The sequence below is a fragment of the Ylistrum balloti genome, unplaced genomic scaffold (genome assembly GCF_031769215.1).
Source record: "Ylistrum balloti isolate Yb309-2 unplaced genomic scaffold, AGI_CSIRO_Ybal_v1 Utg369780, whole genome shotgun sequence".
In the NCBI taxonomy this organism is placed as follows: Eukaryota; Metazoa; Mollusca; class Bivalvia; order Pectinida; family Pectinidae; genus Ylistrum; species Ylistrum balloti.
In genome coordinates this window covers 582,060-606,658 of record NW_026781969.1, presented here as the reverse complement: position 1 = coordinate 606,658, position 24,599 = coordinate 582,060, and the positions used below count along the sequence as shown (strand labels likewise).

The following is a 24,599-nucleotide window of genomic DNA, read 5'->3' as shown; positions in this document are numbered from 1 at the left end:
CATTTTCAAATTAGGGTTGAAAACCAACCACTAACACATCTGACTCAACAAGCTCAAAACCAACCACAACAATGTTTAAACATGGTCTAAATGACTTAAAGAAAAATGACGTTTCTAAAAATGACTTAAAGAAAAACATTCTATAATGTAACGAGCGGCCTCGCAAGCTCGACTATCTCCTTATTGCTGACCCATGAATTGAACGTCTCTGGATAACCCTTCCACTTGACCAGCGACCTCGTTTTACCCTTCTTGACGACTTTTTCTATCCTGTATACCTCTTGGCTCGTCTTCTGCAACTCGGGTTCGTAGAAGGTACCCCGAATTTCTTCTCCGTTCTGGTCGCTAATCTTATACGTTACGGGCGACGTGCGTTGTACCGCCGTTATCGTGAATACTTCTTCCGTCCATCTCGGTTGATAGCCCTTCTCAAAGGTTTTCTTGCTTATCCGCACGGCGTCTCCGACGGAAAACTTGGGGTGAATTATCCTAGGCTCATCATGGTTGGGGTATAGATTCATCCACACTCGGGTTTCATTTTTCTTCTTGCTGGCTTCGGTGGGTGTATGTTTTGTTGACGAGTGTGTCGCATTATTGTACTGATCGACAAGTTCGTCGAGCACATTGATGTAGACACTCGTGGAATTGGAGGAAAAATATTTCCACATTTTTTCCTTCATCGTTCTGATCCATCTCTCCACCACACTCGATTTTTCCTCGTTTTCAATCGAGTATAACTCGACTAAACTCTGCATGTCTTTATTGTAAAACTCTTTGCCCTTATCCACCCAAATCTTTTTCGGTTTCCTCCCCTTGAGTATCTTTTTCAGTGCAGCTGCGACCGATTTCCCCGTTTTATCTTTTAATGGCACTAACCAACCGTACTTGGAGAAAATGTCGATAACGGCAAGGAGATACTTAGTGCCGCGATTAAATTTCGAGAATGCCTGCATGTCTACCAAATCTGCGGCCCAAATTTCATCGATGCCATTAACACGTACCCTCCTTCTCTCAAACTTTTTTCTCACGGGTCTGTGTAATTCTTCAGCCAATGCTTTGAGTGCTGTAGGCGTTGAGCTCATCTCCTCAACCTGCTGCCTTTTTTCCCTCCCACCCCCATTCCAAACCTCATCTTAGTGCCAATGATCTTGTCCACAATAGATCTATCCAACCTCTCTCTAAGTGTAGGGTTAACAATTCCACCCAGTTCAGCTAACATATTCTTGTCACATACCCTATTTCTTGTATTAGTGTCCTTGTTTTTCAAGTAACACACATCATGATGGTATGCATCATTATCAACCCTGTTGATAGGTTTACTCCATTCCTTTGGTGTGAGGTCTGGTTTCAGCCTTTTACCGAGATTAGTCCCAGGTACCGTAAAATTATGTCCCGGGAGATGCATTTCAAACGGTAAATGATTGATGGCTTCATTCACAATTGATCCGCCTACAAATTGTGTTTTTGTAGTCCCACACACGACACATTTACCCCGTTTCATATTTCGTCCATTTTTAGAAACAGTGTTTTGAACATCACTTGTTTCAGTGGCTCTTTTGCATTGACATTCATAATATATGTATAGACCTGCCATCATTATGCAGGTAAGTTTGTTTATTCAGTTAGTGTTTTAGTATTTTCTTGTACCAATTTAATCATCCATGCGTTACCCCAGTATTTAATATCTCTGTGTAGGCAATAAATTAGTTTATTTTTTTTGCTGTGATGTAGGTTTGTTCATTAACTGTAATCACAGAAAAAACAGGCGGAACTATTATTCCTGAAATTTTCACCGTGTTCACCGTTTGACCTGTATCTGGTCAACCTCTCTTCCGTTGGTGCCTTTTATTGAATAACATATTGATTAAGCTTGTATCTGGGGTTGTTATTATGTTTTGGATGAATTAATTTGTTGTATGCATCGTTGGAAGAATAGGCAATAGATTAATTTTAATTTATTTTTGTAGTGATGTAAGTTTGTTCATAAAAAAAGAAAACGAAAATACCTAAATGTCAACATCATCATAGGGTAAACTATGTTTAAATAAGTTCCGCAAGCATTACAAAATACGCCCGTCCTAATTTGAGCAATCATAACTTGATGGATTTCAGGCGGATAATTTTGGTTTCTAGGCTGTAAGATTGATTTACAAGATTATCTACTGAATTTCTATAAAGTTAATGGTGCTAGTGCAAAAACTGCTAAAACTATTTGTGAGAGAGAGAGAGAGAGAGAGAGAGAGAGAGAGAGAGAGAGAGAGAGAGAGAGAGAGAGAGAGAGAGAGAGAGAGAGAGAGAGAGAGAGAGAGAGAGAGAGAGAGAGAGAGAGAGAGAGAGAGAGAGAGATAGATAGAGAGAGACAGACAGAGAGAGAGAGAGAGAGAGAGAGAGAGAGAGAGAGAGAGAGAGGGAGGGAGGGAGAGAGAGAAGAGAGAGAGAGAGAGAGAGAAAGAGAGGGAGGGAGGGACGGAGAGAGGGAGAGAGAGAGATAGTGTGAGAGGGAGGGAGGGAGAGAGAGAGAGATAGAGTAAGAGGGAGGGAGGGAGGGAGAGAGAGAGAGGGAGGGAGGGAGAGAGGGAGAGAGAGAGAGAGAGAGAGAGAGAGAGAGAGAGAGAGAGAGAGAGAGAGAGAGAGAGAGAGAGAGAGAGAGAGAGGCCGGCCTTCCAAAACTCAAATCGTATAAAATTAAACAGACAATTGCTCTTCACCAACTATCAGAGTTCCGAAGACATTAATAGATAACAATTGGTATAGACAGAAATGACAGGACAGAAAACTCTTCAATCTAAGTCTTAATAACTAGAAGAGTTTTTTCTTCCATTTTCCCCACTCTCTGTTCAAACTTTTAAGAGAAGCATCAGCCTTTGCCGTTGCTATGGATTTTGACATTGTGATGGTCTTTCAATAAACTGTTCAGTTTATTTATGTTTTAAATGGTGTCAGTACAACTAGCTTTGTAATATTTAATGATGATGTTAATTTCCTTATCAGTTTTCCTGAACTCATTTCTAATTGATCAGAAACCAAAAATTAGTGATTCTTTATTCATAATGGGAAGTATTTCTAAAAGAACTTCCAAGCTCTGTAGTAAATTTCGAACTGTTTGACATTCCCCAAAATATATGAGTTATGGTATCTGACTGATTTACAAAAAGTACAAAGTGGACTTACAATTATAGTCTTAAACAGAGGTGAATTAGTCCAAATATTATGTAAAATTCTATACTGAAACCACTGAAGTTAAGAATCATTTTGTACTTTAAACAAAGTTTAGAAGATCATTAACATAGTTATTTTGAACAACTGGCCAAGCATGTAGGAAGCATTTCGGGTTTCAACGAGGTTCCCGAACCGCCGACGTTGGTACAAACGTTCGTGGATGATCTGCTTATAATATAATAACATCGATTTGACTCCATCAATAGATGATTTCAGATTTTCAGATTTTAATTGTACGCTCAGACACACAGAGTGTGTTACAAGAGGTCACATATAAACAACAAATATTACAAGTTTTTCTAGAAATCTATTAATATGAATTAGCAAACGAACGTTACACAGAGAAAAAAGACCTTCCATTTTCGTACGACTAGGATATATACAGTACTATTTTGGAATATATAAATGTCGGATTTGACATACCATTTCTGAATAAACTGGTCGCTTAGTCGTTGTTTTAATATAGATTTTAAAGTAGCTTTACTTATTGTGCACATTTCCTGTAGATTCCATACAATGTTTAAACCGGTGTTGGAAAAAATATTTTTCACGTAAGTAATCCATTTGAAATTCTTGTTTCCATTTTCATGTAGATAATACAATAATCTATAAATATTACTAGATAACTTATTACTAGATATCAAACTATACCAAAACATAATCATTCTACATTTAATTTCGATACTTAATGGGTATCGACCTAATTCACCGTAAACCAAATAATTTCCTGTACTGCATCTCAAATTCAAAATACGTTTACAAAATTGCAAGTGAATTTTCTCAATAATATTTGTGTTTTCAAATCCCCATATTTCTACTGAATATAGGAGTATAGGTTGTACAAGGGAATAAAAAATCTTCAATTGTAGATCAACTGGTAAAGAAATGTTTCTAATCTTTCTATACACAGCAAATAAAGTTTTTTTTCGTTTGTTGTGCAAGTTTATCCTTTGCTTTGACAAAAGAGCCATTATAGTTAAATAACACACCTAAATATGAGAAAGATTCCAAGATTTCAAGTTCTTCATTACAGAGTAAAAACTGACCTCCTGTATTATATTTTCTATTAGAGAATATAACAATTTTAGTTTTTTGAGTGTTGACAGTGAGTTTCCATTCATTACAATAATTTTGAAACGTGTTAAGTGCAGATTGTAATCCACCTCCTGATTAAGATATTATAACAGTATCATCTGCGTACAAAATAAGAAACAATCTAATATATATACCTATGTCATTACCCAAGTTTTTAACTGATTGGAGACATCTGATATCATTTCCTAGAAAAAAAATCTTCTAAATCATTTAGATAAATTGCAAATAAAAATGGAGATAAATTTTCCCCTTGTTTTACCCCGACATTACAATTGAACAGACCTGACATATTGTTTCCTTGTTTGACTCATGATTTAGTGTTATCATACAAATTTATTATGACTTTCAAAATTTTCTCGGTAATATTACTTTTCTGGACTTTTTGACATAATCCGATACGCCAGACAGAGTCGAAAGCTTTTTTTAAAATCTACGAACGAACAATGCAATTTTTCCCCAGTGAAAAATAAATAGATATTAGAGAATGTAAAATGAAAATGTTATCAGCGGTAGAATGTTTCCTTCTGAAGCCAGCTTGCGCACCACTAATAAGGTTAATTTCATCAGATAGCTTATTCAAACGATTATTGAATATAGCCGTGAAAACTTTTCCTCTGCACGATACAAGCCAGTTTCATTTAATAAATCATTTATGAAAAACACATCATGCTCTATCAACTTATAATATATGACATGCTTATTATTTATTTGTATTTTTTCATTTAGCCATAATGGCTGGGATAATAGATCATTTGGTGTTATGGAAGGTGAACGTTTCAAAGAAGCCCAAATTTGAATTACATTACACCAAAATGTGTTAAATTTCAAAGAAATTTTCTGTAGTCCTTCTCTGTTCAGTTCTGTTCAAGTTCCAGAGTTTATCTCTCCCCCATTTTTTTCTACCTTACTTGATATTAATATTTTCCACTTTGAATAATTTTTTGGTTCCAAAAATTTCCTTATCAATGACATTTTTTGAGCTCGGCAATATGATTTTACATGTGGCATTCCTAATTTTGTCCTTTTTCCAAGACCACAAAAAGTTGAAAAAAAATCTTTTGAAGGTTTCCGAAGAATGTCTCTGGTAGATCTGGAAGTGTAGAAAATAAATGTGTAAATATTGGTAGTACTAATGTTTTTATTACTGTAATTTTACCCAAATAGCTCAAATTTCTGAAAGTCCAGTCATTTAATAGTTTTTTACCTGCTATAATTTTTTAATGAGATACATTACCTATGAGCTGGATACGTTAAAATGAAATCGGATAACATATCAGAGCTAAAAGAATTACTTCTCCGTTTCTTAATATCCATGCTTATTATCCATTGAAAATTGACTTTTACTAAGATAAAGGACTGCTGTATTCCGTTCACTAGAACGGTACTTAAAACTATTTTTATATTAATTCCTATTGTGCATCTCGCAAAAAACAACTCTGCAAAAATTCAAGATTCATTTTGAAGCTGTATATATAGATATATATTAAGTGATAATCACCATAATTGGTAATGTAAACTTACCTTGGTGGTTTTAGTTACGTGGTCGAACTCCTCTGACTCGTACTTGACAATCTGTATGATGGAATAACCTCAGTTGAATCTCAGAGTACCTGGATTCTGAAATGGAGCAAACCGCATTTACTTTAAGTAATTATGTATTATAAACACATTTTAAAAATACGATTATTTCAGCTTAAAAAGATCTAGACTGGCTATTTAGAAATGTATTAAAGTGAAACTTTATTACCCCCAACTCGCAATGCAGAATTATTCTTAGATATTTTGCCTCGAATATTCCGCAATACTCGAACTGATATTCATTTTGATCCCTGCGTATCTATATCCTTAAAAGGTTAAACGCGCATATGTTATCAAGATGAAGCTTATTTATAGGGGGTTGATTTGCTTTCCTGCTTTACTGACAATCAGGTGAAAATGTTTTCCTACTTTTTTTTTCTTTTGAAAAGTAATTTTTAATATTTGTTATATACTTCTGTATAGTAATCTTTTACATTGTTGACTAAAACATTGACTCTTAAATACTTCTTACGACATTTGTTTCCATTGATATATTGTTTAATGGTAAGAATTATTATATTATCAACAGTAAAATTAAAACATTAATTAAGTCATTAATAACCCTGAATAGGAAGAATTGTTTGTTGATTGAAAAAGGTATATACAGAGCATCTAGGAGTGGTTTTAGACTTTGTAGTATATTTCGTACTTCCTGGTATTCCCACATTAAGTGATTTATAGTTTCACTTTCTGAACTGTAAAATATACACCTACTTTAAATATACTCAAGGGATAACGGCTGACGGATGTACTGAGGGGTCAGGCCATTGCGATGATTATGCAAGGTAAAAGGCAAAAAAAGGTTGCCAGACATTTCGGTGTCCATATTTGCACTATAGAACGTCGTGTTAGACGTCTAAGGATACTGGGCAGGTTGATGACAGACCTAGGTATGGGCGTCTGCGCGTGACGTCACAATGTCAGGGCAGGTTTATTCGTCTCTCACATTTGCGCAATCGGCACCTTACTGCCACCGAATCTGCCCTTCATACCATAGGTACTCATAACCGTTCTATACATGCAAAAACTGTAAGGAAACGATTGCGGGAAGTTGGTCTGCGGGAGCGTCACGAGTTAGTAACTCTGCCCTTTACCTATGCTCGTCGCCAGCTTCGTATGGCTTGGGTACACATGCCCCAAGAATATTCCCATGATGGCAGTGGAGGAGAGTTTTGTTTACTGACGAGTCTCGGTTCACCTTGTTTATCGACTGCCGACTGCTGCATATTATAGTCGGATAAGTTTTGGGGTGGATCAGTTATGGTGTGAGGAATCCCACATAAAGTAAATCACCACTGGTTGTTGTTGCGGGTAATTTAACTGCCGCTAGGTATAGAGATGATATCCTCCGACCCCATGTTGTCCAATTTTCGCAGCAAAACAACCTCACATTCCAGCAGGATAATGCTCGGCCCCAAGTAGCGAGGATCTGTCGCGACTTTTCCACTATCAGCAATATCCACCTACTGGACTGGCCGCCATACAACCATACCTATCCCCTATTGAACACTTGTGTGACCAGCTGGATAGACAGGTTCGACGGTGCCAGCCTCCCCCTGTTATTCTGGCCCAACTGAGAGCAGCCCTCTTGGAACAATGGGCCAACATCCCATCATGAACATCGCTCATGAACTCCATGCCTGGGAGAATCAGGGCTGTAAAGTTCATCTATATCATTTATCTGTTTGTGATTATAAACAGGAAAACTATATTTTTTGTATCAGTAATAGTAATCATAAAACTAAATAAACATATTTTGTATCACTTTGATCATTTTTAATCTTCTTAACTTTAAATTCGAAATTGTTATCAAAAATTTGGTACCCCTCTAGCATGATAGGAATGGAAAAAAACCTTTCATAACCCTATTCTAATCGTATTTGGTCTTCTAGTTCTGCAGTAAATGTGTGAAATATGATCTAATCTTCGCTTCATAGATATGAGAATACATTTTTTTTTTCATAAACTCAACTAAGCCTTGACAATTTGAAGAAATTATTATGACCCATTTATGACATCATTATATTGACAAGATATTCCACATCTCATGAAAAATAGAAAACAAATCTGAAGAATAGAGAAATGAAAAAAAAAAAACATTTCACACCCCCACAAAAACACAACAAAATTAAAATCATATCTAGCAACAGTATATCCAAATCATTTGGGGGGCATTGCACGTGTACCTTGCCGCATCACAGACCTAAGCCTTATGATAGACTCAGCCTTATAACGGTTTTAAGCTTAATATTCATAAGATATTTCCATACTGTTCATGTATATTTTTCCGTGAAAGGACCATAGATACATCATGAACAAACACTAGTAGACATGGATGAGAGGGAGGTGGTGAAAATTAAATAAGGAAAAAGAACATTTTTACTTGTTTGCTTATGAACACCTGTATCAGTTTGTACATTCTCAGATGAACTAACAACCTGTATCACACAGTACTTTATTTACAAATAAAACTGTGTTACTGACACACATATTTGTACGTTTTGCATTGATACTCATACCTGCCTGTTATAGCATACACGTTCATTACATAAAATCATTTCATATATTAAGTTATAGGGATCATAAACCTTACATATTTAGTAATCAGCGTTTGTTTGGTAAATAACACACCTGTTTGTTCCTTACAGAGGTGATTGGTACTTATGTAACTTACAGTTTATCATGTATTGAGATCATACACTCTTCTACTTTCATTCTAGAACAAATTTTAGGATAGCATCTAATTTGAATGTATTTGGAATGACCATTTGTATGTTATTGTATATTTTGGTAAACATTGGTACTGAGAAAAATATTCTAAATACATACAGCATTGACATGTCGATATTTTCTTGTTAGTTTTTGTTTCAGTGAGCTAGATTTTTGTTTTGTTTTTATGTTTATATTCGTGATATTTTTCATTTTTATATGAAAAATCTAAATCCTTTATACATTGGTAATTTGTACTTCATACAGCTGTTCTGAAGGTTATCATTACTTCCATGATATAGAAATAGAATGACATATAGTCGTAATCTTGCTAACCTTGGTATTCATGTTCTTCTCCACACACAATGCACCTGAACGTCATTCCGTCATGATCCACAAAGAACCATCTGGCCAAGTCCAACACCCAGAATGTATGCCGTACATGTCGAAATGTCGCAACACGTGTTAGTTCCACATGTAATTCTTCAGTTGTATATAATGACATCCATGTCCAGTTAATGGTCATCTAAATGAATATTTGAAAACAATGCATGTTGTTATAAAGATATTTATTAAACCCACATAATAATGAAATGCATAACTTTCCTGATGATGATTCAAGTCTTGGTGTAGCCATAGTAATACTTTTAGCACAGTTATCCGTACCAGCATATGTCTTGGTATCAAATATGACTTGCATGGGCAATAAGGAAATTACAGGGATGTTTCAAGTAAAACATGGAAAGTAGATTGTATCAAAGTTAAAACTAATTATGCTAATCACATGGTTTGTCGTGGGATTGAAAATAAATAGGTAACAGTTAATTCCATATTCAGTTTACAACTGTTAATATATAAATTTCTACCCAAATCAGACTCAATGAAACTACTAAATGTGATCTGTTTCATTTACCGATGAATTTGACAAGATTAACAGAACCAGTGCGTATGAATACAAATATTTGTTAAGAAAAACATAAAAATGAAAATTTTAAAACTATTGGAAACTATTAATACAATTTAATAAAAAAAGAATTGTGTACTCAACACTTAATAACTAGTTTTTCGTTTCAAAAGAGGTGAAGTGACTGAAGCCTGATATTTCTTGTTCTCCGCTTTGGTGCCTGTAAAAAATGGCCGACACCGCGCACCAGTCTAGACGTTATTCCTCCGTGGGGAAAAATGTATACTGTCTTTGTTGCACAGTATGATTTAAATTTCATTAAAGTTGTCGAAAAATATATTAAATTTTGTTCTTATTGAAGTTTCCACGCTAAAAAATATTTCAGCCTGTCACAATAATCTGTCTTCAAAGGACGGACTATTTGCTTGTATGACGTATGCTCGTACCTAACAAATAAAGTAGTGTCATTTGCAACAATACGTGTTGATATGAGAATACATGTTTTCTTTTCATAAACTCACCTAAACCCGTATTATTTGAGGAAATAATTTTAATATGACCCATTTATGACATTATTATATTGATATGTGTTCCACATCTCATGAAAAATAGAAAACAGGTATGAAGAGTAGAGAAGAAGAAGAAATAAGTGAAAATGAGCTTATCCCAGTTCATACACCCACACAAACATACCACAATTACATGCACATTTAAAAGCATATCTGGTAGCTTATGCGCAAATCATTTAGTGGGCATTACACTTGTAGTAACCCTTTCATAAGCAAAAACAATATGCAGTTGAATAATAAACATCATGTATGTTCACTTTTAGTCTTCCCTATATATATATATTTCAACGATAAGGTGTACTCAATAATTAAAAAAAGAATTGGTATTATTGATAACACACTCAAAATTTCTGTAGCGGAACGTATAATTCCGAAGGCTGATGAAAATAACAATAATGATACAATGCATTTAAAATTTCATGCAAATATGTATATGAGTTCGAGTACGTAGCAAATTGAAACATTTTAAAGTTGTTTCTGCTGTTTTAAAATAGTAGATTTAATTAATGATTGTATTGGTCATCTTTTTAGATCAATTTATAACAGTTTTTTATTATAACAATTTAATTGAAAATAGCTGTAATAATGTTTTTTATATTCTTTTATTTTTTTTTTAAGTTTAGAAAAAAATATTTATTCCCTCAGCAATTAATTTGGAGGAGGCTGCCAGGGTTGAGGAGCCATGGGATCAGCCTCCGTACAGATAAGTGCCATCACGCAGGATGCCTCTCATTCATCATACAAACACACTTCCATGTAGACACTTACATGTAGCCATTAGAAACAATAAATATTTTGGTAAACCTAATATAAATAGACAGACAAACAAGTAGAAATATTTACATAAACAACAAAACATGGTAAACAAGCAGGACAGACATACAAATAGGTTGTACAAGTGACATTCTAGACAAGAGATATCAAACAGATAGACTAGACAATAGACATAAAACAAACAAAAAAAAACAAAAAACAAAAAACAGTGTAACATAGTACAGTGCTAAAAGAAATGTGATACTTATCTATTTTTATTTTTTTAGGAAAGGAACAGGAGTGTTGACTATCATTACTAAGTAAGCAGCTTTTGAGAGAATTATGTGTGAGGATTAGATTCTAATAGAGTTGACCATTTTCTCCAAAAGGTTTTAAATTTCTCGGATTCATTTTGATTTTTCGATATATACGTTTGCACTTTATAAGTTTCCTTAATCTCATTTAAAAGTGCAAGTATAGATAAGCTATTTTTAAGACATTTTGTTTTATATATATAATATTTAATGATTAAACTTATCAGATTGTCAACTGCATCCTTTGTTTTATCATTGCTTAAGAAACCAAAAAGGAAAGATTTCTTATTTAATATAAAGTTAATACGAAAAATCTGAGACAGTCTCTCAAAGCTAAGTAACAGTCGTCTCACCTCTTGACAATCCCACAAAATGTGTTCAATTGTTTCTCTCTTTGTTTTACATAATGAACATAATGAGGTATCAGATAAACCCATTTTAAACAACACAGAGTTGGTAGTCAAAATGTGGTGATTAATTTTATATTGAAACCATTGAAATTTGGTATTTTTAGTGACTTTAAAAGGAAGTATGTAGATTTGTTTCCATGTGTCATCATTAATATCGTAGTTAATCCATTTTAATTTACCTGTGGGTGTGACATTATTTTTACTTAAAACATCATACATGTCTCTGGTTCCCTTCTTACTTTTTAGGATAATTTCTAAACTTAATGGAATATACGGATATTTTATAGACACGTGTTCATTATTTTGTTGGTATTTGTGTAGTGCTTTTGCTATTACTGATGTGATTCCATGATACTTTAGAAAGTTGCACCTAATGTTATATTTATGCTTGAAAACTTCATAAGAAAGACACTTACCATTATCACCAACTATATCATTAATAATCCTTAACCCTTTTTGATACCAATCATTGTAGAATACAGTTTTATGTGCTATTTTTATATCAAATTTTTATAAAAATATTAAAAATTATAAAAATTTTATATTTATTCCCAAGGCCCTGGTAATTAGCTGAAAGTATATCAATTGTATCCATATTCAATAATGATAGTTTTAATTACTGACTGCTTACTAAAGAGAAAGAACATAATCTTGAAATGTTTTAGAGAAAGTAAAGAAAATTCAGCACTGACACATGTTACAAACATAAATAACACAAAAGAAACAAACATAAATAACACAAAAGAAACAAACAGATTATAACATCCAATACTTATCAAGAGTGACTCCCTCATAGTTAAGCTTACAGCTATGTTAAACTATGACAATTTAAGGTTTTATTTTAATAAATAATGCATTTGTACTGTACAGGATCCGTACACTTCATGTGCGAAACATTTTTTTATGCTATGTATGAATGAACTGGATACATAATTACTATATTCTGAAATTAAAATACACTTAAGATTATCCATAAAAATGGGGAGAGGTAAGGGTTTAAACATAATATCAAAACGATGTTTATCTGAACGCCAACATTTTTTATTTTCTACATGGCAATTTGTTTTAATAGGAATTGTTTACTTTTCCCTGAAAGAAGTGTCAGTTGCAACAGTTAAGTTTACCTGTAAACTTTACCTGTCAGTACTCAGAATCTGATATTACTAGCATCATAATTTTTTCTATATTTCTAAAGAAATCACTATTATAATACAATTATCACTATGAATTTATGTTTCTTTATACTAAATACTAAGTAAGATTCTTACGTTGTCATTTTACATACATGTATCAAAGTATTGTTTAAAATTACAATAATTTTTTAATATTCTATAGCAATCAGGAAGAAATAAAAATATCACTTTCCTATTTTTGTGAAAAATGATTGTGTAATACCAGATTTACAATACGTTTCATCCATTAGAAGAGAGAAGATTAAATTATTATTGAAAGTGATAACTTTTTATACATCACACCACATTCATTCAAGATATTTTGTATGTAACTTAAGTATAGGACTACTATATTTTCATTTAGTGATTTAACAATAATTTCTTATACATTTAAACTGTATATTGTCTTTCATTAGACTGTTATTTTCTTAATAATTTATCATCCTTGTTTTTATATCATATGAAAGTTGACTTGTTCGTGCCCAGTTCATGATAAACCAGGTAAGTTAACAACCAATTAAACCAAAAATGATAACAAGATTTTGAATGATGAAAAAATTATGGAATTCATCCCCATTTGCTTCCATAAAAATACATACAAAAATGGTCTTGTCTTTCAGCATAAATGATCATCATCTACAAAATCATTGGACGATTTTCTGATTGTGTGAATGACTTGAGTCTCTTTATTCCAGAAAGAAATTAATTATATTTAATTGTCAACGTATTGAATACTGCTAAATCATACAATATAATATTCAATTATTATTCACTTTTTTCCTATTGAAATTTCATACATCTCTTACTTTAGACAACATAATTTTTTTCAATATTTTCAAAATTATCATTCTTCAAATATGAAGAAATATCATGTGAAACACAGGTATATCTCGTGTAAAATTCAAGGTGGAAAGAGGACAGCTGTTGTGAAATGGTATATGATTGACTTCTCATTGTTTCCTAAAACAACACATTCTTATTGTTTAAAAATGATGAAAACATCCCGTTAACATTATGAACGTGTATTGTCTGAAAACGAATTGAGAGAAGAGACAAATGTTTTCCTAATGACGATTCAAGTCTTGGTGTAGCCATAGTAATACTTTTAGTCGCAATAAAGGAAATTACAGGGATGTTTCATGTAAAACATGGAAAGTAGATGATATCAAAGTTAAAACTGATTATGCTGATCACATGGTTTGTCGTGGAATTGAAATTTAATAGATAACAGTTAATTCAATATTCAGCCTACATTTGTGTTACCTAACCAAATTTACTAAACCTCTTGTTAAATAATCTTTATGGACCTGTCCTTAATTGTGTATTATTAAAGGCCTTTTATTAAATCCAAAATGATCAAATTAGAATATCTAATGCCGTTTGATGGAACTATTGGTGACCAATTTATTCGTAGTTATTTGATGAAGATAAATTGGTGTTTAGATTACCACATAACAGTTTCATAGGCTTAGTATCCCAGGGTTTATTTTTCTGAAATATGTATACTTCTGTATTTTTGCAGGAATTAAAATTTTGGGGAAAAAACATCATCATTTCGATTATCAACATTGTATCTGTTATTTTTGGTTTATGATATGTCACATAAAATTGTCAGCATAATGACTCAGCTAACAAACAATGAATGATAATTAAGTAAAATCGAATCGAATAAGAACTGTTTCTGAACCATGATAAGAAAAGTACCTTACAAACCTCCTTTTGTTTTTCATCGAGGTCTTTATTCGGTCAAAAACAGTATAATAAAGTAAAAATCCAATATTGTATTGCAACTATTTTTCACTAAAGTGGTCGCCCTTATGAAATTTAAACTGTTTCGATTATACTTAGTAAGAGGGTTCTTTTCAGGACATTTGCGTCTAAAGCGTTGTGCTGATGCTTACAAATAAATTTGACATCATTAACAAACACCATTGTCCAGCGGTGAAAAAGCATACCACGCTTAACCACTTCTGACCACAGCAATTCACATATTAAGCAATATCCAAAACGTGCAATATCCATCAATGTGTAGCCATCAACATTTTATCAATAATTGTTCAAGCATTATTTTATTATGTCATCCTCTTGTTTTTTGTTGTTGTTGTCAATTCATCTTAATACATGTACTTAAATGTTCATATATAGCAGTCTTGCATACCTTTAATGATGGTTAAAGCAAACGTACCATTCGTTAGTAATGAACATCAATTGATATTTCAATCTCAATAAGATGACAGTCATTAACAACAAAATCTTTTAAATTAAATTGTATTCTCTTGAGAAGCAGAAGAAATTGTGAAACATTGCTAGGGCGTGGCCTATGATATCGAAACAAGAATGAAACAATGGCGGATATCGTATCACAAGCGAACAGACATAAACATCAAAAGTGATTCGAAACATTGCAGATGCATGTGAGTTAGTATCTGTACCTTGATTAAAAATTCTGTGTTTTCCAACCACTATTTTGCATGCATGCGGCTTGCTTCTACTGGACTAGGACAACAACTAAATACTTCCGCGTGCAGTACCCACGAATGAAGTCCCTAAAAAATGTATGTATGTTAGGGAAAAAAATAATATGTCTCTTTGAATTGGATTTTTGCCTATAAATTTGATGTAGATGTGTTATAGAGATGATAATCTAACTGTCAGTGTGTAAATCATTCATATTGAACATGTATTTTGTGCTGCAGGATCCGGTGTAAAAAGTTCTGTTTTCATCTTTACCCCTGACCCGGATGTATATCATTGACGTTGGTGACACACATGGAGGTATATCTCCAGAAAATGCCCAACATGGTGGGTTGAAACTTTTACATTTTGCTTCTCAGATGTTGATCTTGGCCAGGTGAAAATTTGCAGATGAAACTTTGGGACTTAGTTATGAATTTTAATGTTACAATGAAACATATAGTAAAATTAATTGTGGTCTTAGTCCTTAATACTGTCGCCTGGTTCTTTGTAGTTTGTTCAGGACTTCCAGCCGGAAATATAATAACTTATCACTTTCAATTCTTTTTACCCGGCCTCTATAACCCAGAGGATGGGAGAATGTTTTCCAATAAAATGTTTTTGTATATCAAATGTTAATATTTCATTATATTCCTATACCATTATACAAATAGAGCAAAGTTAATTTTCCAAAGAAGTACAACACATAGATATATGTATATGCCATTGCGGTTACCTCCCCTACTCCAACTAAGTACCAAATTTATACAATTGCGGTTACCTGGCCTACTCCAACCAAATTATTCCGATGGTTATTAATCTCCTACAGCGACAAATATTTGTCAGTGATAGTGTCTATGAAAACACGCTTGTTACGGAAATGTATTTGAAATACCAATGAGACATACAGGTTTATCTATGTTAATATACACACAAAATGTCAAATTATTACTTCTTTGTATTACTTATACCTGCACCAAAAGGGGATGGGGGCGGGGGGTCTGCTTTCATTATGCAGCTCGTAATGTTTTCAACAGCGCATTGACGCTTACATATAACACCCATTGATTCACGTGCTAGTCCTCCTATATCGATTTCCGTTGATCTATTAAACTTAATTAATTACAAAAAAAGTCAACGTCATTTTACAAGGAATCGTCTGATTAGCCAATATGTCGTTGCAAAGAATCATCAAGGAAAAGTAAATTATGAATTAAAAAACACATTACAGTCTGTGATAAAATGATTATGCTTATTGATCCATAACACAAAACACTGGATACGCTTCACGGTTTATTGACACTCCGTTTTTTGTGTTTTGGCTCAATAGGATAAAATAATGAAAGTTAATCCATTAGACTTTAAAAATTAATTTAACAGCAATTTTCATTATTGATATTCGTTCCTCTGTGTTCTATTTCATGATGATAATTTGGTAAAATTAATTACTTACCTATATCTTTTGGCATACATCTCAAGGTGGGTAAGTGTTCCACAATCCACACATTGAATATTCATTATGTTGTCTTCTTGTACAAGTCAAATGTTTCACCGTTCATAATTTTCTGAAAAATTACACAGAAAAGCTGCTTTAATTTGTACAGGTAGTGCTATTTATCAGTATAATACATCCTATTAAATACTTTCGGTTGGTATCAAACTTCTCCTTTTTGGTCATGATACTTAGAAAATGCATAATTTAAACAAAATTTTCATTTATACTTTATCTGTATCCTACCTTGTGGATCACTCTATTGCAAAACTTCAAACAATGACGTGTATGTTTATATACACATATGTCTGTTTCTATATTTGCAAGTAAGGGGTCGCTTAACGCATTGATTATGATATCATAATGAGTTTTAAATCAATCTAGCAATTAGCAAAGTGTATGCACCAAGGTTTGTTTACACGTCCCTATGGTTTTCTTTTATTCCACTGTTGTAAAGGTATTCACACCAGAATGTATTTCATAATGTAACAGACAGTACAATTGGTATAATACATCCTGTTAAATACCTTCGGTTTGTATATAACTTTTTAGGCTAAACGTACACAGTACGCATAACCTATTGTGACGGCCTTTCAGACAAAATTTACCGATCCTGGCCTTCTCATTGGCTGAAATATCGAAAAGAGTTAAAGCCCTTTAGCGGCAATTTTCTGTGTAAATAATGCCGCGATTTTTCAAATCGCTATTTTAAAAGCATCCAAAATTAGTTTATTATTTTAATAACAATACGATTACTATATATTTCAAAAAAGAAGCACAGTGTGGTTGAACTATTGATAAATTTTGAACAATATATTTTACGGAATTCTCGACATGACGTAAGCGTACAGAACACTGTACATGCGAGTTGGCGCCATGGTAAGAAGCTAGTCTGGGCTTGGTTTGAATTATCAACTAATAGGACTTAGAAACAAACAAAACTTACAAACAAAACATCAATTTTGATTTAATCCTTGTCGTTGTGGGAAGATCGTCTTAATATATAACATCACTTTACCTCATTAGACGTCTTAAAATTTGACTGTTTGTCCTACGCGCACACCCGCCGATATGACACTTTTTCAGAATTTTCACATCCACCGCTATGACACTTTTTCAAGTTTTTGAAGATAAAAAGTTTGCGCTTCGTAGGCAAGGTACATTTGGTGCTCATGATTTATGAATGAAATATTTTTAATACTGCACTGATCATGATGTTGACTTTGTTATAACTTATATTTTTGTCTTTAAGTTTTATTTGATGAAGGTCGATTGTGCTGATTTCTCAGTATTTGTCAATGTGTATCAAAGTTCGTTGAAATGAAAATATTCCTTCAAACAAAGCGCGTATAAAAAAACCCAAAATTTTCATGTTTATAATTATCAATTAACTAGAACGAAATATTTCCATAACATATTTATTCGTTTAGCGTGTCATGGTGACATTATCTAATGCATTGGAGATCAGAAATAGTAGTAGCTTTAGTGAAAATATTGTATATTTTGTATATATATGGAAGTCTGGTTTAATCTCATAGAACTATGCCTTTATAGACATAATTACTGCCAGAAAAGTCTAACAATGATACTTCAAGGAAGATAGGCATGTAAATACATTTAATGTAATTACTTACACTTTTATCTATTAGAAATGCTGTGTATACCTTATCTACTTTCCTCAACTACAAATATTATTGTAATAAGCAAGGACTATTACTTTGCAATACATTCAAAATAAAGAAGTAGGTATAAAGTCTTTTCGATTTGTTTAAATCCTCATATTGATAGGATAGTAATTGCAACATCTTGGGTATTTCAAAGGTTTTATTTAGTCAACTTCATCATAGAGCTATTTATCATTTGGCTTGTTGGCGATAAATATATGGTTGTGTGTATTTTGTTATTTTTTTTTACCTATTTTGATTTATTCACATTATTGTCGTCAAATTTGAAATAAGAATTAAAGAAGATATAAAATCGCTTAAAATTAAAAAAAAAATAGTCTCTGGTTCTCTTATTTTAGTAATTTTTGCATTCGCAAGTGAAGGAGTATGGGGAAAGTAATATAGCTTAGCGGTTATTTGTGAACATTTTTCAATACGTTTAGCCTCTCAGGACTTTCAGTACTTTGATTTTTCTTTAATACTTGGGAAAAGCATGAGTTCAAGAACAAGTAAACAGAATTAAGATTTACTTAGTTTATCTGTATTTTATCGTGTGTGACATCGTAATGCACGACTTCATATAATTACATTTAGATGAGAATTGTGTCTATATCGTTGATTATTGTCGTTATTATAATTATGGATTCGGTTAAATCTAACTGAAACTAAATATCCGTGTACATGATATATGTACGCCGACCAGGTATAATTGAGTTGATCAATACCCGGTGATATGAATTATTGCTCAATACAAAGTATACTAATTATTAATATAACTAACAGGTTGGTTTTGATGACATCATCAAGTTGTCTGTATCGTGCAATGTTTACTTCTTTTTTTTTACAACGGAATATGACTTGTATGTCGTGTATTATTGGTATTCTGCATACAAGAATATAAATTGTTCATTTATTTTATCATGAAATATAACTAGACAAGTACATAATCTTATTACATTACATTAAATTATCACATTTTCTATTTGTTAAATTTACATTTTTCATTTACACAATTACATTTTTATTATTTTTGTTTTCAAAATATGTAATGATAACTGCTGTTGTTTGCTGTTGTTTGCTGCTGTTTGCTGCGGGTTGTTGCTGTTGTTTGCTGTTATTTTGCCACTGTTTAGCCGCTGTTTGCTGTTGTTTGCTGTTTTTTGCTGCTGTAATATCCTGTTGATTTGCTGATTTTTATTGCTGTTTGCTGTTATTTGCTGCTATTTCGCTACTGTTTGCTGCTGTTTTTCTGCTGTTTGCTGCTGATTACTGTTTTCTGCTGCTATTTGCTGTTGTTTGGTGCCGCCTGCTGTTATTTTGCTGCTGTAATTTCCTGTTTATTTGTTGCTTTTTGCTGTCTGTTGTTGTTTTGTTACTGCCGTTTTCTGCTATTTTCCCGCTGTTTAGCTGTTGTTTGCTGTTATTTGCTGCTGTTTTGTTACTGCTGTTTGCTGCTGTTTGCCCGCTGATTGTTGTTTTTGTTGCTGTTTCCCGCGGTTTAGTTGCTGTTTGCTGTTATTTGCTGCTGTTTTTTGTTACTTTCTGTTTTTGCTGCTGTTTTGCTGATTTGTTGTTTTTTTTGCTGTTGTTTTCGCTGTTGGTTTGCTATATGCTGTTTAGCTGATGTTTGCTGTTGTTTTGCTGTTGTTTGCTGTTGTTTTCGCTGTTGGTTTGCTACTATTTTGCCGCTGTTTAGCTGATGTTTGCTGTTGTTTTGCTGTTTTTTGCTGTTGTTTTCGCTGTTGGTTTGCTACTATTTTGCCGCTGTTTAGCTGATGTTTGCTGTTGTTTGCTAATGTTTACTGCTGCTTGTTAATTTTCTTATCATAATCTTGGCCGAACTAAACTACATATTTTTTTTAGCTATTTCTAGATTAATAATGTGTTCGTTTACGCAACAAGCATTTTCAATAGCTAATTATTATCATAATATCACTAATTAACATAAAACGAGATAGTAATAAAGGCATTTAAACACCAGACTTATTAACAGTGTCTGACGTGTTCAAAAGTTTTTTTTTAAATACAAAATCTTCTGCACTATCGGTTACACACTAATTTTTAACAAGGTATGTAATATTGCAACAAGCTATGCAGCTCGTAATGATTTTAACAACGCATTGACGATTACGTATAATACGCATTGATTCACGTGCTAATCCTCCTAAATCGATGTCTATCTTTCGAGTAGACTTTTGTCTGATTATAACAAGCCACGTCTCCCTAACTTGTTAATTTAGTCCTTTCCATATTACTTTACAAATTCTGTCTGGTTCATCGCATAGAAGATAGTTATCTAGTGCTTACGACAATGTTAATCTGACATAAAATATGCATATATTCCTATAAAAAGCCCGACAGAATCAGTTCTATTGTACAATTTATATACAGTCAGATCACCACCCTGCAGCCATCCCAATCCCTCAGCATCTTCGTAGCATGCAATACATGTACATACGTAACAAAACAGCGCACACTGTACCTAGTTATATACAATTTATTCTGTGTTCTGTTTACATCTATTCACTCTCCATTATTGTTTCTTCCACAGGACATACACATCATTTTGTACTCCATTACAGTTTCCACTATCCAGTAACAAATATGCTTCTCTCAATATCAGTTACTCCATGCATACTTATTGACTCCTCTTTAATCAATCGTCAGTTGTCAATACGATCCTATTTCGTGTATGCTAACTATTAAAGGATAAAGTGCACAGCAGGTAAATATCGATATCTAAGTAATTATATACAGTATGTCACACTATTAGAAACTGATTGATGTTACAGCACTAACGGCATATACGAGACACTAAAGACTGATAAGTGATAACACTAATTCAATGATGAATATATAGCACTGACATAAATATCTGCAATAATGACACAACGTACAAAGTCATTCGTTTTGCTCAGAGCAAGTCTAGGCAAGACATTTCAACCCAAGTGAAGAAGCTCAGATGCTGCATCAGCGTACGCAATGATGTCTATGGTGTTGCTCTCCAGTCTCTGTTTCAGCAGGGCAAGGCGGGTGTCAATGTTTCTGTACCTCTTGGGTCGGGGTCGTCTGGTTCCACCGGCGCGTCGTTGGAGTCTTGCAATTTCGTTGGTAGCCTGAATGTCTTTGAATGTCTGGATGATCTCGAAGATGTTTGGATGGGCGTGTTGCACAATCTTCTTCAGCTTCCCGTGCCAGGCTTCTAGGTGGTTGGTGGTACGTGGTCCATCGTTGTCGTAGTGGTTCCAAACTGGTCGGTCTCCATCCACCCATTGGTCAACAACATAGTCCGTGAATGGTGTCACGTCAGCTGGTAGGTCGGCGTACTCAATGTCCTGTAGTGCGTGAAACCAGACATCCTCAACTTGCTGCTCAGGTACCAGAGGTAGGACTGCTGCACGGCGAACCAGTCTCCTGATGTCTTCGTTGTCCCGGTATGGAAGCTGTAGTCCAGTCATCAGTGCCTTTCTCCAGACGCATTGGGTGTAGTGGAAGAAGCAGCCCTTGATATCGGTCCCTGGGAAGACGGTGCGGATTGCGTTGTGGACAGCTGTCTCAAAGTCAACGAATACTGTGTCGGGCGACATGGGTAGGTGGTTGTCTGCCATGAATGTCTTGAGTAGTGTGAAGAATCTTGTGTAGATGTGCTGACTTTTCCCGGGTAGAAGAGCGTAGACAACTGGGTACATGGATCCATCTATCTCAATGTGTATCGTGTAGATCTGATGAAAGATGTTGTGACACGTGTAGAAAGTACCATCACAGTAGATGCGGTCGGCGGTGGCGAGCTCAGCCAAGTCCTCTGATGTGGCGAAGACAAGGATTCTGTTCTGGTCACCATCGTCAATGTGTAGGAAGCGCTCTCCAGTGTTGGTTTCCGTCCATCTTCCCTCGAGATCAATGTCCTGGGTAGTGTTTGGTAGCTTTGGTGTAAGCTTGCGTCTGGCTCTGTACAGCTGTGACTTCTTGGAGTTGAAGGTGGGTATCTTCTCTACAACGGTTCTTGTCTCTTCATCCCATTCGTTGTCACGCAGTTTGCAGAGTTCCTCACTGTAGATGGTAGGGATTGGTCTGATTTCTTTCTGGCAGCGGTCAGTGATGCAGTTCATGATCTTGGCTACGATGCTTGCATGGTCTCCCATATAATCATATCAAGCAGTTATTGTGATTTGAATAAATGAAATTGAATGCATGCATAATTGTGCATAAATTAAAAAATATTAAAACAAAATTGTACACAATTTATATCCTTCATCTTGTAAATTGAACATTTCTTAAATAATTTGTTTAAAGTTTATATATATAATCCATACAATTGTAATTTCTTCTTTTTTTTTTTTACTTTAAATAAGTCTATTATACACTATATGTCCTCATCTGTAATTTCCCACCCTAAAATCAGGATGCCTGTACACTCACAGGTAAATACAGGTAACTTGTACAGGTAAATATAACTACCTACACAAGGAAACAGACTATAATCACTGTGTAAACATATCACCCAAGACATGTTTTTAAAATGTATGCGTTCGGGGATACAGCCGTACGAATGACCGGTCTCAAATTAGCTTCCCTATTATTTTCATCGACCTGTTTCTCTCGAAACCATGTGTTGTGAGTTAGTCTGCCAGTTGTCGACATCTTGCACAAAAATCGTGATTGAGAACAAGCCCAATCAATTGCGACATTGTAACACCAGAGATTGGGAATGTACTGATGATCCTCTCCAGAAATGGGAAATTCATAATAGGGAACTTGAAATCCTTACGCTTATCACCCAGTTTTATATAAAAAAAAAAAAAACTGCCAATGTTGTGTTCACTGTCGGAAAATATCGAGGAGTCTGCCATGTCCTTAGTTTCAAAGTTGAATATTAACGATAGAGTTAATGTATTTCATATATTTAAAAACTAGACATCATCAATCAATCAATCTAAAAGTGAAACTTTCTCCAGGAGATTTGATCACTGTAACAATAGGTTATTGTTATTTGAAGAGAACACATCATCAATATGATTAAGAGTAAATCTTAAGTGCCTGGGGAGTATCTCTGTTGCCTGTTATAATAGACAGGTCACCTCAGGTAGTACATAGTTAGTTCCCGTGTGTATGTTATAAATCTTACTAACAAACAAAAGCAACTCTGTAAAAGACAAACCCAATATATCCACTCTTTAAATACATTGAAATTAGTACAAAATGAAATATATCCCAAATAATGAACACGTGGCACGACGCAAAAGATTCACTCTTCTAGGAATTGACATTGATGTCAAGACTCTAAAGTATTTTGGTTCCACACTGAGTTGATTTAGCTCTATTTCCATCAAAGTGATCGTTGGAGCATAGTTTGATCATTTAATTTCCTTGCAACGCGTTTTTTCATTGGTCTGTGTTTCATTCTATCAAGTGATAGGTTCTCGAGAGATGGCATATTTTGATGACGTCATACACATAGTAGTACTTTTTCGATGTAAATGGACGTCTGCTCCGAAGATGTTGTTTAACATCGGGGATCTAGAAGAAATTCTGGGTATAAACGTACAACTACTAGCGACGACTGAGTGTTACCATTATGAAGCGGATATGCAATTTCTGAGGTTGCTAAATAAAAAAGTGAAGAAGAGATGCCAGTGGATTCGATCTCAAACCAAGTCTGGCGCCAGTTTTAGATATAACCTCAGCACAAGTTGCAAGTTCAGTAACCAACTGTTCTGAAAGTCAAAGCACTTTTTAAATCAAAACATGATGTAAGTAAATATCTACTGAATGGCACTCCACTCGTGTTTAGCACGCAATGTGTACGGAAGGTCTACTTACACCAGGATTAATCGTCTTTGACACTGATATATGTTTTATCTGTCTAGTTTATTGGTCAGTGATGGTGTGTTATCAAATTTTAATGACGGTAAACAAAGATGTATTAATCTGCTGGAAATGATCATCCTCAAGAACATGTAATACTCGTTAACTTTGCATTATTATTATCATTTACAATCATTTTTAAGCATTAATAAACGGGCTCTTCACTTTGGAATTCTAATAATTTGCATTGTAAATTGTGATACTAACAGTGACTTCAACACGTTCCGCAGTTTTTTTTTAAATTCAACGGTAAAAGTGTAACTCTCTCCTGTGAAGATTACCTGTCTGAAATATTCCCAAGAAATGTGAGTTCGCAAGTTTTTGAGAATGACAAATGCGGAAGAAGGAGGTAGAAGTCTACATCCCTACTTTACAGGAGAGGGACATTCTGTCCATAATAA

General features: G+C 34.0%; 1 protein-coding gene across 1 annotated transcript; it reads right to left on the bottom strand.

Moving 5' to 3' along the window:
- Window positions 1-21,272: 21,272 nt before the first annotated feature.
- On the bottom strand, window positions 21,273-22,475 carry LOC132544093 (uncharacterized). The gene has a single exon (XM_060207660.1). It carries the CDS (start codon window positions 22,473-22,475, stop codon window positions 21,273-21,275), a length of 1,203 nt encoding a protein of 400 aa, XP_060063643.1.
- Between the last annotated feature and the right edge of the window lie 2,124 nt (window positions 22,476-24,599).